Genomic DNA, 15,942 nt, shown 5'->3' with positions numbered 1-15,942 from the left:
TAGAAAAACATCTACTGACATGGCACTGGGGTTCATTGCCTCCTCACCCCCTAGAAAAACATCTACTGACATGGCACTGGGGTTCATTGCCTCCTCACCCCCTAGAAATACATCTACTGACACAGCACTGGGGTTCAGTCCCTCCTCACCCCGTAAGAGAAACATCTACTGACACAGCACTGGGGTTCAGTCCCTCCTCACGCCCTAGAAATACATCTACTGACATGGCACTGGGGTTCAGTCCCTCCTCACGCCCTAGAAAAACATCTACTAACATGGCACTGGGGTTCAGTCCCTCCTCACCCCCTGGTAAAACACCTACTGACATGGCACTGGGGTTCAGTCCCTCCTCACCCCATAGGAGAAACATCTACTGACATGGCACTGGGGTTCAGTCCCTCCTCACCCCATAGGAGAAACATCTACTGACATGGCACTGGGGTTCAGTCCCTCCTCACCCCATAGGAGAAACATCTACTGACATGGCACTGGGATTCATTCCCTCCTTACCCCCTAGGAGAAACATCTACTGACACAGCACTGGGGTTCAGTCCCTCCTCACCCCATAGGAGAAACATCTACTGTCATGGCACTGGGGTTTATTCTCTCCACTCCCCTTACAAAAATGCCTCAGCTGGGCTCCTGGGAAGGAGTTTGAGTTAACAGAGCTGGATAAAATGGTTTGTGATGGTTTGTAGTGATTGTTGAGAAAGAGCACAGGAAAAGGGCTGAAGGAAAGGCTGAAAAGCAGGTGAACAACACCAGGCTCTCTTCCTGCCCTGGAAGGATCCAGGCTCTCAAATGCTACAGCACCCACCTCAACATCAGCAAGCCCATCAGTACTCACAAAACCTTGGTTGGTCTCTGGGGTAGCTGCTCAGATGCCATCAGAGGAGCTCTGCCTGCTCTAGACCAGCAAAGCCTTTCTCTCTCACACAGGAAATTTATTAGCTCCCCAGGAGCACACCTGCCTCTGCTTTCACCACTCAGGTGGTGCTACCAACACTTGACAAGTGGTTGTTGACACAGTCACAGCTGAGAAACCCAACTGGAGATAACCCCCAAATGCACATTTAAGAGTGGTGAGGGGGGGCTTAATGCCCCTCTAGTTCTCTGAAGCAAGTTCTGACATTCCAAATCCCAGCTGCAAGTGTCCTGCAGGGTTTAATCTGTCAGTAACAAATGCAATGAACAAGAGCAGAACATAGCTTCTAATCAGCAGCTGAAACCCATCGCAGCTCCATCACCCTGCAAGGAAAGCCACCACGGCAGTGCCTCCAAACTCTAGTCTTCTCCTGCTCCAGCCAGTGCTCCAAAAACAGAGTTCAGCCAAAATCCTGGCACACAAAACCCCACAACCACCTCAGAGTGATGGTAAAGATCATCAGCTAAAACCCCACAGCCACCTCAGAGTGATGCTAAAGATCATCAGCTAAAACCCCACAACCACCTCAGAGTGATGCTAAAGATCATCAGCTAAAACCCCACAACCACCTCAGGGTGATGCTAAAGATCATCAGCTAAAACCCCACAACCACCTCAGTGATGCTAAAGACCTTTTGAGGAGATACCTTCTGGTTCTTCATTTAAAATATGAATTAGAAGACTCAGAGCAGAAGATTCATCACTGGCACTGACTCCTCAACACCAGCCTCCATCATAGGAAGACCTTTGACCCAAGGGCACCCTTATCTTGACTCTAATTGCTGGCTCTTGTTAAGAGAGGGTTTCTCAGCTTTTAAACTAGCACTTGGCCCTGTCCTACACCTGGTGCTTCCCACTGACACTGAGGACAAAAGTGGCATCCCTCAACTTTGTCAAGGCTCTGCTAACTTCAATTACAGCCAGTTGTGACAGGAGGACATTTCTCACCAAGCTGCTGTTTGCTCCTCTGCACCTTCAGCCCAAGCCCAGGCACAAAGGTCCCTCTGCTCACTTCCCAGCACTGCTGAGCAAGGGCTGATGGGGAACATCAGAATGGTGAGGCTGGAAGTGACCTCTGAGCATCATCCAGTCCAACCCCTCTGCTAAAGCAGGGCAGCCACAGGAGCTTGCCCAGGATTACAATGGCCAGGGGGGGTTGGAAGCTCTCACACCAAAGAAGTTTCAGATGGAGCCTCCTGGGTTCCAGTTCATGCCCACTGCCCCCTGCCACTGGGCACCACTGGGAAGAGTCTGGCTCCATCCTCTTACCTCCCACCCTTTATGTCTTGCTGAGCACTGAGCAGATCCCCTCTGGGGCTGCTCTTCTCCAGGCTCACCAGCCCCAGGGCTCTCAGCCTCTGCTCCTCACAGAGATGCTCCAGGCCCCTCAGCATCTCTACAGCCTCCCCTGGACTCTTCAAGGGGCACATTCAGGAGAAGCAGCTCAGCTGTCCTTTACCTGCAGGCATTGGATTTTCCTAACAGTTCCAGCTCTGAGGGAACAACTCCTCCATCTTCAATGACAGGCTGAGGCTGGCCCAGCTCAGGATTTTCCCTGCCAGCTCCAGGGGTTACTCACCTGCTTCAGCAGCCCTTGGTCCTGCCTCCCCCATCTTTTCCTGGTGCAGAGGGGTTGTGTTACTGCTGCTGCTCCTGAAAAAGCCCAAATCCCCCAGAAACAACTGACTGGAGTTAAAGATTCAGATGCATATTTAAGCACCTGAATGCCTTCCCCTGGAGAGAAGGAAAGGCTCAGGATCAAGGCTTTGTTTGCCTTGAGGAATGAGATCACTGCAGGCTTTCCAGGGCAGAGACTGCTGTGGCTTCACATGCAAACCTTGACACCCAGCCAGCCTGAGCAGGGTAGGGGGAAGCAGGAAGCAGCTCCATACACCCACGCTAGGCAGATGGATGGCACAAGGAATGGTGCTGGGGCAGGTAGAACCCCTGGTCCCCTCTGGTAAGCCCACTCCACACATGAAGACATCCACACAGGTCTCCTGAAGTCAAGCAGAAAATGAATCCTCATTGTAAGCAGGTTAAATGTTTAACTTCACCTGCAGCAACATCTCCCAAACAGACAAATCCCTGCAGGCTCTTCTCTGTGCTACCACCCATTTTCTCCAGCTGCCTGTAACCAGCCCTCTCTTTGCTCCTATCCTTGCAGGTTGGGCCTCACCTCAGCACTTTTCCAGCCCGTGATGCTCATAAAAAGGCAGCCAGTGCCTCCCACTGAGAGGTGAGATGTTGTCCTCTTCTTCAGAGCATCCAGGCAGCGAGGACCACAGCACTGTGCTGGGCACTACAGTCCCCGACCCTGCAACGGCCACAGGCCATCACTCTGGGTTTAAGTTGTTATGTGGATGTAGATATAGCCAAATAAATCATACAATAGGTCAGGAATGACTCTCTGTGCCAGCCTGCTCATTGCTTCACATCAGATGTGCACCACCTCACCCAGCCTGGCCACCACGATTCTCACTGTGCTCAAGGTCCAGCAGCAGGGCAGTGCTCACACCAGAGGGAATGCAGGGGTCCCCTTCACTGCCTCTGCTGAGCAAAGATTCAACCCTGCCCTGCTCCAGTCAATATCAAGCCTGTAATGTCTCACAATCCATCAGGCCTGCTCATTTCCCTGCCAGGGAAGCTTCCCATTGCTGCCTGATTCAGCAAAGCTGTTCCCTGTGTGAGGGCTTCCAAACAGCTGCTTTGAGCAAGCTGCCAAGCTGGGGCCTCACCACAGAGCAATGCCTTCCCTTGAAGATGGCTTCAGCCCTTTCCACACTCACCTTCAAACAGCTGCTGGAGTCCCTCAGGGCTGAGCCTCTCCAAACAGTGGCTGAACAAACTCAGACTCCACCAACTCCACACCACAGCACTCAAACCCTGGCTTGGCCACCAAGAGGTGAGAGCAGAGGCTGAGGCAGGCACCAACACATTCAGATTCCATCTCCTCTCAACAGGACATTTCACCTGAAGAAAATGCCACTTGGTAATAACTGTGAGTGCTTGAACTGTGCAGCTCCAAGCCTGCTAGAGGAGCAACTCATTACTCCTGTGTTGCCTGCTCCTCACATCTACTGTTCTCAGCTTGCAGCAGATATTTCAATTCAGTGTTAGCTCTCAGTTCTCACATCCAGCACCCTGCTGGCACTTGGAGACCTCAGCCCAGGATGGCCTGGGCACCTCTTCTAAGCCACCTCCTCATGGATTATAACCAGAGACCTTTCCCATCTCCCCAGGGAGGGAGCTGGGCTTTAACAACCTGTCCTGCTCAAAATGGCACTGGGTGTGAGGGTGTGAGAAAGCCTGGCCTGGCATGAGGCTTGCCCAGCTGCCTGGTGGGAGCCATGGCCAGCTCCTGCTCCAGCCACACATCTGTGTCCACCTGCAGCAACTGCTGGGGTCCTTGGGGTGTTCACAGGGAAGGACACATCTGCAGAGGTGGAAAAGGGCTGGAAAAGAGCTGGCAAAGGAACGTGATGGGAACCAAGCCCACACAGACCTGATGATTCAGAGCAGGTTTGAAAGAGACCCAAAAAGCAGCAGCTGAGCCAGGAGAAATGCATCCAGAAGACACTGCTCAGTGGGGCTGGTAGGTGAGAGACCTGCCCCACTGCACCCCAAATCCTGTGTCTTGCAGCTCGGGTGGGCTGTTGGGTGGGAACACAGGGCACCCACAGCTCGTGCACCTGCACCCCACCTGGGGAAGGGTCACCTTTGCCCCGAGGCCCTGCGTGTTCCCCACCGAGGTGCCACCTCAGATTCGTCCCCACCACAGTCCCCGCTCCCCACCGCCCCCAGCCAGTGGCCGAGATCATCGTGGGGGGCACAGCCATGGACCTCCCGTTCCACTCCCCCCTGTCCCGGACGGTGGAATCCCGTAGCGGGGTCCCGACCCCTCCCCAAGCCCCGGCCGCCCTCCGCCGCCGGACGCTCCTTGTCCTGCAGTGACACCCACTGGCAAAGGGGCTTTGAACGCTGCCGCGGGAGCCCCACGGCCGGGCTCTGCTCCTCCCGGTCACCGACCCCCCCGGCTGACTGCCCCCCTCCCATTTCTGCCGTCTGCCCCCAGGCCTCGCCCCGGCCGCCCTGCCCCTCTCTCTCTCCCATGAGAACAGATCTTTCTCCTTACCGGAGCATCCCCCCACAGCCTGTCGGGGCTGCGCATCCCCCTGCCTGCCTGTCTGGGTACAGCCTTCCCGGGCACCAGTGGGCACGAAGTGCCACAGAGGCTGCGGACACCTTCCTCTCCAAGCCAGCCCCTCTCAGGGCACTGCTCAGCGCTCCACCAGCGCATTTCCAGGAGACTTCTTGCTGCAGCCATCGTCACAGCTCAGCAACTTCAGCTCCCACAGCTGGAGCTCAGCTGTGGAGGTTCCCCCAGCCCCAAACCTCATGGAACGCTCAGGGTCAGCCCTGCCCTGTGGCCTCAAACCCACACTGGGGAGTGGTGCCGGGAGAGCCTGACCACCTCCACCAGCAGCACCCAGCAAGGAGACACTCAGCAGCTCCCAAAGCTGTCAGAGCCCTTAGAGCCTACCCTGGGGTGTGACTGGGGCTTGTGAGGAGGTGGCTGGAAATGCAGCTGGCATCAGGGCTCTCCTCTTGTCCAGTGCATGTCTGTGTGTCTGTTGAACAGGGGACATGGGGGTTCAGGGCAGGCAGAGGCAGGGAGGGCAGGGCTGTGCTGCTGGGTGGGCTCTACGTGGGATTTCCTACCTGTGCTGGGAGCCACAGAGCAGTCATTTGCACCCCACCAGTGCAGCGGTCAGGGATGTAGAGGGACACCACACATGGGCTGGGTATGGCACGTTTCTGCCTTGGGGAGTCTATTCTGAAATGACTTAATAATAATATTAATAATTCATAACAATTAATGTCAGGCACACTGACATCAGGACACAAGTAGTAAGTGGATGCTGAATGCTCAGAATATGGCCTAGGAGTGACAGCCTCTGTCCCCAGGGCCTTAGCTGGGGATGGCACAGAGTGGTGTCTGCTCAAGGATGAGGATTGGACCCTTCACACTTAGCCCCCAAAAACCTTGCACAGCATCAGAGGCTGAGGCAGATCCAGAAACTTCCTCATGGTTGCTTGAAGGCAAGGGTTTGATTAGAGAGAAGGAAACAGCAGCAGACCCAAACCTGTCCCTGTACTGCTGCTCCAAATCCTGACTGCAAACACGCTCCCTGCCCTACTCCCTCTTCTGGTCCCACAGGCCAGCTCGGTGCTACTTCTGGTCCCAGTGCCAATCTTCAGCCGAAATTGGAGTCTCACTGGTTGAACAGGGAAGCCACCAACACCCAGGAGCCAGCAGAGTCACACTGCAAAGAGCTCCCCACAGGGATCTCTGCCCTGTTTCTCACTGGGATCGGTTCCTGCACATCTGTTGCTCTGGTCCAGTCCAAAGCAGTGCTTAGCCCAGCCCCACCAAGGGAGATGGATGCTGCAGAACTCACCCACAGCAGACCAGGACCCTTCAGCCTGGCTCCCCGTCCCTGGCACGGGGGGAGCACCTCTGTGCTGGGAGGGAGAAGGAGCAGAGCAGAGACCTTTCACCAAGGGACTGAGAGGACAAGCAGCCCCCAGGATGGGGACAGGCTGGTCCCGGGGCCGATGCTCGTTTTGTCCCTGGGTTGATCCTCCCCTCTCAGGCTCTTTTGTTCCTCTGCCCCCATCCCAGCCGGCCCCGAGCCTGCAGGGCCGAGGGCAGGAGGTGCTGGGGCCCTGCCTGTGCCGCTGCCCGACAGCTGGCAGCCGGGCTTCCCGGGGGCTGGAGAGGGGGGCTCTCCCCTCCTTGATCGCCTCCAAGCTGCCGGCCAAAGGCGGCTTTGGAAGAGGGACAAGATGCAGCTGCCTGGCCGGAAAGGTGGGGAACAGGGGAGATCGAGTACTTGAGAAATAGCCGACGCCGCCGCTCCAAAGCGGGGCGGCTGCAAGCCCCTGCGTGGGGACACTTCTCTCGTCTTCTCGGCAAAGGCTCTGCCCCCAGGGAAAGCCCCTAAATAACCCCTCGAGGATGCAGGAGCCAGTCTGCCCGGGAGGAAGGTGGGAGTCCTGCAAGAGCCGGTCCCTCTCCAGCCTGGGGGATGCACAACGGCAAAACCCTCCCGACGGGGCGGGAGGGAAGAAACTCGGCGTCTCCGGGAGAAACGGGCAGGGCGGGCAGCTCGGGCTGGAGCCATGGAGGTTTTAGTTAAAACGGGATTGACGGCAGGAAAAAATCCACCCTGAGCTCGGTCCCTTCCCAGTTGCACCAGTAGGTACTGCCGCTGGGAGAGCGGGAAGAGCGGGAGGCGATGCCCGGCGGCCCCGCATCTGCGTGAGCTGAAGGCGCTCCCTGCTCGTTCACCATCGAGTGCGAGGGGATTCAACGAAATTCTTATCTCCGAGGCTCACCTCGGCCTCGGAGCAGACGCCTCTGCTCTGGGGCTTTGGGGAGGGTTTTGGTATTTTCCTTTTCATTTTCTTATTTTCCTTCCCTTATTTTCCTTCCCTTATTTTCCTTCCCTTATTTTCCTTTTCCTTTCCTTATTTTGTTTTTCCTTTCCCCTTTCCTTTTCATATTTCTTTTCCTATCTTCCTTTCCTCTCCCCTTCCTTTTTTCTATAATTTTACGCCGAGCAAAACTTTCGCTGCTTGGAAGGGATCGGCCGATGGGTTAACTGCGGGGGGAGGCGAGCAGAAAGCAGCAACCCCTCGACACCCCACCCCCGCCTCCCGCAGCTAATCACCCCATTACGAGCCCCGTCAGCGGGATAATGACTGCAAAAGAGGGCGGAAACCGCCCGGAAAGCGCGGGGCTGCGGGCGGCAATTAATTCCCGTTAATCGAGCTCCGAGGTGTCACCGCCGGGGAGTGACAACCCCCAAAACGCCCCGCGGCCAATGGGCTCGTTCACACGAGGGAGGGGTGCCGAGGTCCCCGAGCCGGAGTGGCACAAGTTCATTTGTTCATTTTTTCCCCCTCAATTTGCCCCTTTTTCTGCCCTCTCCCCCGGGGAGGTGGCGCTGCTCTCGCCGCTGTCCGAGGTGCTGAGCGCTCCGGAGTGACTCCGGCTCACGGGCAGTGTCCGGGTGCCGAAGGCTCTGGAGTGACTCCGGTTTCCCCCCTCAGGCGCTGTCCGAGGTCCTGGCAGGGAAAGGGGGGCTCCTCGGCGGCCCCGACGGCTGGCCACCCCCTCCGCCCTCCCCTCGCCCTTCCCCATTGATTTCTGGATCATTAAGTGGTTAAGGCGCTGCGAAGCTTCACTATCGATTGCTGCCTCCCCACCTCCGGCTGGGAGCCCCCCCCCGGGCTGCCCCCCTCCCCACACCAAGGTCCGCACCGCCGCCGCTCTGGGCAGAGGGTGGGGTGGCCGGGTAAGGGGCCGGGACCCAGGGTGAGGTTGGGGTCCGTGTCCCCCCCTCCCACCTCCTTGGCGGCCAAAGTTTGACTCTGCCTCCCTCTCCCCCCCCACCCCCCCTTCCTGTCTGTCTGTGAGTGCAGCTGGGAGCGATGCTGAAGACGGAACAGCCCTGGATCTAATGCGCGACGCCTCGGAGAGCCTTGCAGCAATCGTCCGGACCCGAGGCTGAACTTTGCTCTTTTATTATTTTTTGCCATTTTTAATTTTTTTCCCCTCCTTCTTATTTTTTTCCCCCCTCTCCTCTTGTTATTGTTAATTATCGTTACCAGCCCGCTTCCGCCGCGCCCTCCCCGCCAATGCCCGTGTGAGCGCCGGCACTTCGCGGGGGCCATGGAGGGCTCCACCGGCTTTGGGATCGACTCCATCCTCTCCCACCGAGCCGGCAGCCCGGCCGTGCCCAAAGGGGACCCGCTGGTGGGCGACGGCCGGTCCCCGCTGGAGCTGAGCCCCCGCTCGGAGGGCAGCAGTGGGTGTCCCTCACCCCGTTCACCGGGCCGCGAGTGCCTGGAGGCGGCGGGGCCGCGGCCGGGCCTGGATGCGCACCTCCAGCCGGGGCAGGTCTCGGCTCCCTCCCAGTCCCGGACGGTCACCTCCTCCTTCCTCATCAGAGACATCCTGGCAGACTGCAAGCCCCTGGCCGCCTGCGCCCCTTACTCCAGCACCAATGGACCTCACGGCGGGCAGGAGCCGGCGGGCAGGATCCCCACCAAACCCGGCGAGGACTTTAGGGAGAAAATGGAAAAAAATACCAGCAGTTCTTCGTCGGACTCCGAGTACAAAGGTAAGAGGCTCTCACCCCGCCGAGGCTTCGCACGGCCTGGACCCCAAACCTCCGGCGTTGCCGGAGCCTCCCGGTGCACCGGGAGCTCGCTGCGGATCCGGCTGCCGGTGATGGGGGTGGGGGGGTGAGGGGTCGCGGCATCTGTCATCTCCGAAACGATCGCGGGATCGGCACCAGCTTGGGAAAACTTGGGGGTCCGGGGTTTGGTGGGGTTCGGTTCTGTGGAAGGAGTTGGGGGGGGGATCGGTGTTCGCCAAACGCGCCGGGGGGATGCTCGGGGTTGTTTTTCCGCGGGGAAGATGAGGCTGATTCGTTTCTATCCGCGGTGAAAAGAGAGAGGAGAACGGGGAGAGGATTTCTGCCTGAGGAAAAAAAAAAAAAAAAAAAAAAAATTAGGGGTAAAAAAATAAAAGGAAAGAAAAAATAAAAGGAAATAAGAAAGTAATAAAACTGTAAGAAAACAATAACAAAATAATCATGGATTTGCCGAGGAAATTCTTTTACCCTGCTCCAGCGAGAAACGAACAAGAAAGTCGGTGGCGTTTGATTCGATGTATATTATTTCTATGCCTGTTTTGGAGGTGGTTTACAAACGAGCACGACAGACAGATCGACAGACAGATAGACAGACAGACAGAAAGCCCCGGGCCGCAGCCCCTGGGCCGGCGGGGAGCAGGGCTGGACTCGGCCGCTGCTTGCCCCGGGCCGGGGGCTTCGGCATCCCGGGCGCCTCGCAACCCCTTTCCGGCCTCCTCCTGCGGCATCCAGGCTGGAGAAGGCATGGAACAGCCCCGAGGAGGGATGCTGGGGCAGGTTCTTGCCCCCCCCTAAAAAGCCTCCCTCGGCAATTTATCTCGGGCAACTTCTCCCCTATCCCTGCAAAAAAACTTTCACCTAGGAAAATTGTTTGCCGGGTGTTTGCTAGGGGGAGGCGAAGGGAGAAGCGGAGGCTATGTGGCTCTGGATTTGGAGGGGCTGTGTGGAAAAAGAAGGGGACAGCCGAGCCCCAGCCCGGCTGCCAAGGAACCCTTGGGCGGCCCGGAGCCGCCGCGCTGGAACTGGGCTTACGGGGGGAGAAATCTTCCCCCAGACGAGCTCCGAAGGCAGCTGGAAGCTTCGGGAATAGCGAGGGGGTGGGACGGATCCTCGGGTAGGCACCGGGCTTGGAAAAAGGTTGGAAGTGCCGCGGGGAAAATGCTGGGATCGGCCCCGGCGTTCCGCAGGGCCGAGGTCGAATCCAGCCGCGATTCCCACCTTGGCGGTTTGGTTTCTCCTCTTACCTCTTACATCCCACTCACCCACGAATTCCAGCAGCTTTTCTCGCCTTCCCCCAAACCGCCGAGATGTGAAAGGGGCGCGGGGGGAGAAGAAACGCAGGTTTTCTGCACCCCCTCTAAGCCAGAGGGTTTAGTGGTTTGGGTTGGGTTTTTTTTTTTTTTGGGGGGGGGAACGGACACGACAACTTTACCCCAGCCCAAATCGGTTCCTCGTCTGCCTCTGAGCAGGGCAGCCAGGCTACAAAGCCCGCTTAAATTGGGAGGGCGAAGAGACCTTAAATAGAGAGGAAAACACATCCTGAAAGGGAAGGGAAACAGCTTAAATTGGGGGTGGGGGTGGAACACACAAAGCTAAAATGGGGTAAAACCCCAGCTCAGATGCGGCGAAAACGCAATTTAAATAGAGGATAAACACCTGGCAATAGACAGCTTCAATGAGAGAAAAGACAGCTGAAATGGATAAACAGTTTAATTAGCGGGGGGAACAGTTTAACGGGGAGAGGAACCGCTGAAATGGGGGGGGGGGGGGAAATACAGTTTAAATAGTGGCAAACAGCAGCAAACAGCTTAAATGGGGGAGAAAGGGTTTGAGTGGGGGGAAAACCACAGTTTAAATGGAAGGGGGGCGGAAAAAAAGCAGTTCAAATGAGGGGGGGGGGCACGGGGGACGACGGACACACGTCTTAAATCGGGGAAAAGCAGATCTTAAATTAAAAGAAAAGCATAGTTTAAACGAGGGTAAAACCAGCGCTTCTATGGGGTGGAGGGATCCCAACGCAAGCCTTTTAATTCCCCCTCCTCCCCCCGCTTGGAATATAGTTTTATTTGTTGTTTTGGGGTGGGGTTTTTTTGCGGGGCAAAACGTCCCTGATGTCCCCGCAAAGAGGGGCTGCGGGGCCAGGCCTAAACCGCTGGAGCTGCGGCAGGATTTGGCCCGTACCAAAAGCCGAAGCCCCTAATATCTGTATTTGCTATAGGCTGTGTTTTTTTGTTTGTTGGTTGGTTTTGGTTTGGGTTTGTTTGGGGTTTTTTGTTGTTTGGGGTTTGGGGTTTTTTATTGTACCGTAAGAATAGCCTAGGGGGGAGCCGCCGCCAAGGAACCCTTTGGAGAGCAGGAACTTTTTAGGAGCCGAGGTTGAGCCCGGGGGTGGGAGGGGGAAATTTGCCCTCGCCGGGATGCTGGAGGCCGGACCCGATGGAAAAACTCAGCGTAAAGTTTGGGGCCTTTCTCGGAGAGAGCGGAGCCGGCACCCGGACACCCCCCGCCCGTCCTGCCCGGGCCGGCTCCGGTCCCTTCCCGGGCAGTGCCGGGGCTGCTGCTTTTCCTGGGAACCGGAGCCGAGTCCCCGTGGTTTAGGGCTCGTTCCCGGCTCGGGCAGAGAGGGGATTTCTGGTTGAAGGGTTTCGCTCCCCGGTGGCTCAATTAACCGGATTATTGTCTCCCTACCGAGAGGAATCAGCTCGCGTTCGGCTCCAGCCCTGCCTCTGCCACCACCAAATTTAACATAAACCTCCGGGAGAAAAAAAAAAAAAAAGGCAACAAAACCCAAACAAAAATAAAACCAAACCAAAGCAAAACAAACCCCAGAAAAATACAACCCAAACGCCGCCGGTTTGTACAAACTGAGCCTTGGTTTCTACATCAGCTCCTCCGGGAGGATGCGAAAGACCAACGCACAAACAAGGATTTGATTTTTTCTTTCCCCCCCCCCCCCCACCTTTTAAATTTTCTTTTCTTTTATTTTATTTTCTTTTCCTGCCCTAAATTGTTTCCCCGCTAATATTTCGCGGCGTAAATTCCCGCGTCGCTCCGCCCGTGCGCAGGCACCGACCGAGCTAAGGAACCGCCGCCGGCCCGTCTCGTTCGGTGGGTTTTAGGACAAATAAAGGGTTTGAGGAGTCTCTTCCCTCGAGTTTCGTTGTGAGCCCTGGGAGAAGGGAGGTTTGTTCGGTGCCCCGGCAGCGTCCCCGGGAGGACGGAGGCTTCTGGGCGATGGGGAAGGAGCAGCATCACCCCGGTGACTTTCCCTTCCGAAAATGTGGGCTCACGGTTCTCAGTTTGGATTTGGATTAGATTTTAAAAGGGGGGAAAAAAAAAAAAAAGGGGGGGGGGGGATGAGGGGGAAGGAAGAGAGGGAGAAAAATAGAGAGAAAGAGGGGAAAAATGAAATAAAAATAAAACAAAAAGTAAAAAGAAAAATAGAAAAAGATAAGGGGGAAAGAATGCCCAAGCGTGGCGAAAGCTGCTGGATTTTTGGAGACTGAGCCCAGCGCAGGGTCCTGCCCGTAGGTAATCAGGCTTGAGGAGATGCGAACAGTCTGGGCAGGAGCTTGGGGGTACAGCCCGGTGTCCCGGCCCTGCTCCAGGGCCCTGGGGACTGGGAAAGGTCGGGCCCGGTTCGGGGACCCCCCGTATGCCCCGTGGGTTAAAATTTGAGGGGCTGCGAGGCAAATGCGCCGTGAGCGCCGCCGGGTACCTGAGCCCAGCTCCCCTTTACAGCGGCCGTATGTTACCCTCCTCTTTTTGAGGGGTTGTCCCCTTCTCTTCCTGCCCTGATCTGGCCTCTCTTCCTCCCTCTCGACCCAGTGAAAGAAGAAGGAGACCGAGAGATCTCCAGCTCCCGGGACAGTCCCCCGGTGCGGCTGAAAAAGCCGCGCAAAGCCCGCACCGCTTTCACCGACCATCAGCTGGCTCAACTGGAGCGCAGCTTCGAGAGGCAAAAATACCTGAGCGTGCAGGACAGGATGGAGCTGGCCGCGTCCCTCAACCTCACCGACACGCAAGTGAAAACGTGGTACCAGAACAGAAGGTAAAAACCCACCCTTCCTTCCTGCCCACCGCCCTGGGGTCTCAGCCTGCTCTTCCCCCCGGCCCTGCACCCCTAGACCAGGCAGGGCTTTTGCACCCCACAACCACTCGCTCAGCCCTCTTGGCACCAGAAGAGGTGAGGTCTCCCCCCGCTCCTCCCCTTCCCGAGGGCTTTTAACCCCAAAGTGAAGTGGAGGAAAGTGATGCAGAGAGGCAGGGCAGGTCTGGGGTGGGGTGGGGGAGCAATCTGTGCCCCCCAGCCCCGGCAATGCGGGGAGGCAAGAGAGGGTTTTCCAGCTAAACACAACAGCATAACACATCGGCCCATTAATAATAGATACCAATTACTGCTTTGGGCATCAATAATTAACACCCCTTACAGTAATTACACAATTATTATTATGATGAATAATTTACTGTTGGAAATAGGTTTAGCGCTTCAGCGACAAATCTGTAAAAGGGCTGGAGACGAGGGGGTGGCTTCGGTGGTTTTAGCCGGACACCCCCCTCTCCAGCCCCGACCACCGCCATAAACCGAGGGACCCCCGGCTGCAGCCCCGTCTCCCCTCTCTCCCCCCAGGTTTTTAACCTTCCCCCTCTCAATTCCAGTCCCGCTGCAAAATTCTGCCACTTATCAACGCGGTGGGGATTTGGGGGAGTTTAGGGTGTCGAAGGCTGTGCGCTGACACCACCACCCCCTCCCCACCCCTTCCCAATCCCTCTCGAAAGGACACGCTGGAGCCAAGCCGGTGCCGCACAGCCCCTTCCCCAGGTGCCCAGCCCCGGCGCCGTCCCGTCGGGGGCGAGATTCTGTGGCCGGGGGCTTCTCCATAGGACCCTGCACAGGCACACACAAACCCATACCTATATGTAGGTATATATATGCCTACGGGTATGCAAATTCCATGCAAATATACACGGAAAACGAATTCCTCGGGACGCTGCCCCACGCGTGTCCCCTCGCTGGCCCCCTGCAGCCACTCGAGGGGCCCCGGCCCAGCTCCGGCAGCCCCTGCTCGGGGAGGGCATCCCGGACGCCTAGGAGGCGAAATGGGTCCTCGGCGGCCTGGGGCTGGAGCAGCAGCAGCAGTATCGTCCCTGCTCCGCGGCGGGGCTGGGGGGCCGCCGTGTCACAGGCGGGATGGCACACGTGGGATGGCACACGCGGGATGGCACACGCAGGCCGCAGTTCGCAATCTGGAGTTTGCACCCCAGGAAAGGACTGAAACGTTGGTCGCGATTGATATCGGGGGGATTTTTCACATCCCGCCAGCGGATTTCAGTGGGGAACTGGCTCCGGTGCCTCCGAGTGGTTCACCGCCGGGCTGCTGCGGGGGGGACACCGCGGAGAGGAGTTCCCTCGCCCCTTAAGTGGGGTCTACGACCCCCCGCACTGGGCTGGTCCCTCCCACCCCTATAGAGGGGATCAGCCCCGGGGATTAGTGATGCACAAGGAGAGCAGAGCCCGAGAAGTGGGAACGTGCAAAGAAGGAAAACGGGTGTGCAAAGAAGGAAAACGGGTGTGCAAAGGGTAAAAAGAGCCCGGGAGCGCCTTCTGGAGCATCCCTCCCTCCTTGACCTCCCCCTCTCTCGGCTTGTCCCCCCACCAGGACCAAGTGGAAAAGGCAGACAGCGGTGGGCCTGGAGCTGCTGGCCGAGGCTGGCAACTACTCAGCCCTGCAGAGGATGTTCCCTTCGCCCTACTTCTACCCGCAGAGTTTGGTCTCCAACCTGGACCCCGGCGCCGCTCTCTACCTGTACCGGGGACCCAGCGCTCCCCCTCCCGCCCTACAGAGACCCTTGGTGCCCCGCATTCTTATCCACGGACTGCAGGGAGGTAGCGAGCCCCCGCCGCCCCTGCCCCCGCTGCCCGGTGTCCTGCCCCGAGCTGCTCAGCCCCGGTGAGCTCCGGCCTCCCCGGCAGCCCCCACCGGCACCCACCGGGCTTCAGGGGGGTGAGGTAGGGCGGCTGTAGGGAGCCATCCCAGCTCTGGGGCTGCTAGCAAGCGACAGCCTCCCGCTCATCCCCAAATATATATAAATATATATACACCCGAGATCCCCCCCTCCTTTTTTTAGCTGCATATAAAGAATGCAAGAAGCAAAGGCAGAGTTGGTAGGACGGATGCCGGCCAAGCTGCCCCTTCCTCCGCGGGGCTCTCTCCGCCGTTCCCCGCTTTGTGCCGCCGAAGGGCAGCGGGGCCGCCTCGGTGCCACCCCAGCATTGCCCGGGACCGAGCCGGGAGCACGGGCAGAGACTGACTGCTCCTGTGGCGGGGCTTTGCCTCCCTACCCCCTCCCCAGGAACTACAGAAGTAGGGGGAAATCATCCCTGCTACGGCGGGCTCCGGGGAGGATCCTGGCTCCCCAGGACTCGCCCGGGACTGAGCCGAGAGCACGGGCAGGGGCCGGCTGCTCCGGCGGCGGTGGTGGTGGGGATTTGCCTCTCTGCCCCCTTGCCAGGAAATATCGAGGGGGGGGGGGAGGGACGAAACCAGCCACCCCTGCTACCACCGGCTCTGGGGAGCCCACTTCCCACTTTCCCAAACCTGGGGCATCGGTCCTGCCACAGGGAAGGTGGATGGAAAGAGGGGGTGCGTGGCGTGCGGGTGTCGCCGCCGGCCGCAGCGAGACTTTGGGACACCCAAAACTAACTAATTAAAAAGAAAAAGAAAAAAAAAGGAAAAAATGGGGGGGGCTGGGGGAGGGGGAGGGGGAAGAAAGAAGGGGAAAAAGCGGT

At 57.7% G+C, this 15,942-nt stretch overlaps 2 protein-coding genes across 2 annotated transcripts in view; both read left to right on the top strand.

The window, feature by feature from the left end:
* CFAP77 (cilia and flagella associated protein 77) overlaps window positions 1-3,316 on the top strand; it is a 66,701-nt gene extending 63,385 nt beyond the window's left edge. Inside the window, exon 6 of the mRNA XM_068155952.1 lies at window positions 3,092-3,316. Coding sequence (XP_068012053.1) covers window positions 3,092-3,160 — 69 coding nt within the window. The 3' untranslated portion in view covers window positions 3,161-3,316. The remainder of the gene's footprint in view (window positions 1-3,091) is intronic.
* Window positions 3,317-8,665: 5,349 nt separating this feature from the next.
* On the top strand, window positions 8,666-15,107 carry BARHL1 (BarH like homeobox 1). The gene is made up of 3 exons (XM_068155951.1): window positions 8,666-9,116; window positions 12,981-13,203; window positions 14,813-15,107. Exons 1-3 carry the CDS (start codon window positions 8,666-8,668, stop codon window positions 15,105-15,107), a joined length of 969 nt encoding a protein of 322 aa, XP_068012052.1.
* Window positions 15,108-15,942: the final 835 nt, after the last annotated feature.

The sequence above is a fragment of the Melanerpes formicivorus genome, unplaced genomic scaffold (assembly GCF_026170545.1).
Source record: "Melanerpes formicivorus ecotype bairdi unplaced genomic scaffold, bMelFor1.0.p_v2 SCAF_33, whole genome shotgun sequence".
Lineage (NCBI taxonomy): Eukaryota > Metazoa > Chordata > Aves > Piciformes > Picidae > Melanerpes > Melanerpes formicivorus.
The sequence above is the reverse complement of the archived record's forward strand: the minus strand, read 5'-3'. Positions and strand labels throughout refer to the sequence as shown.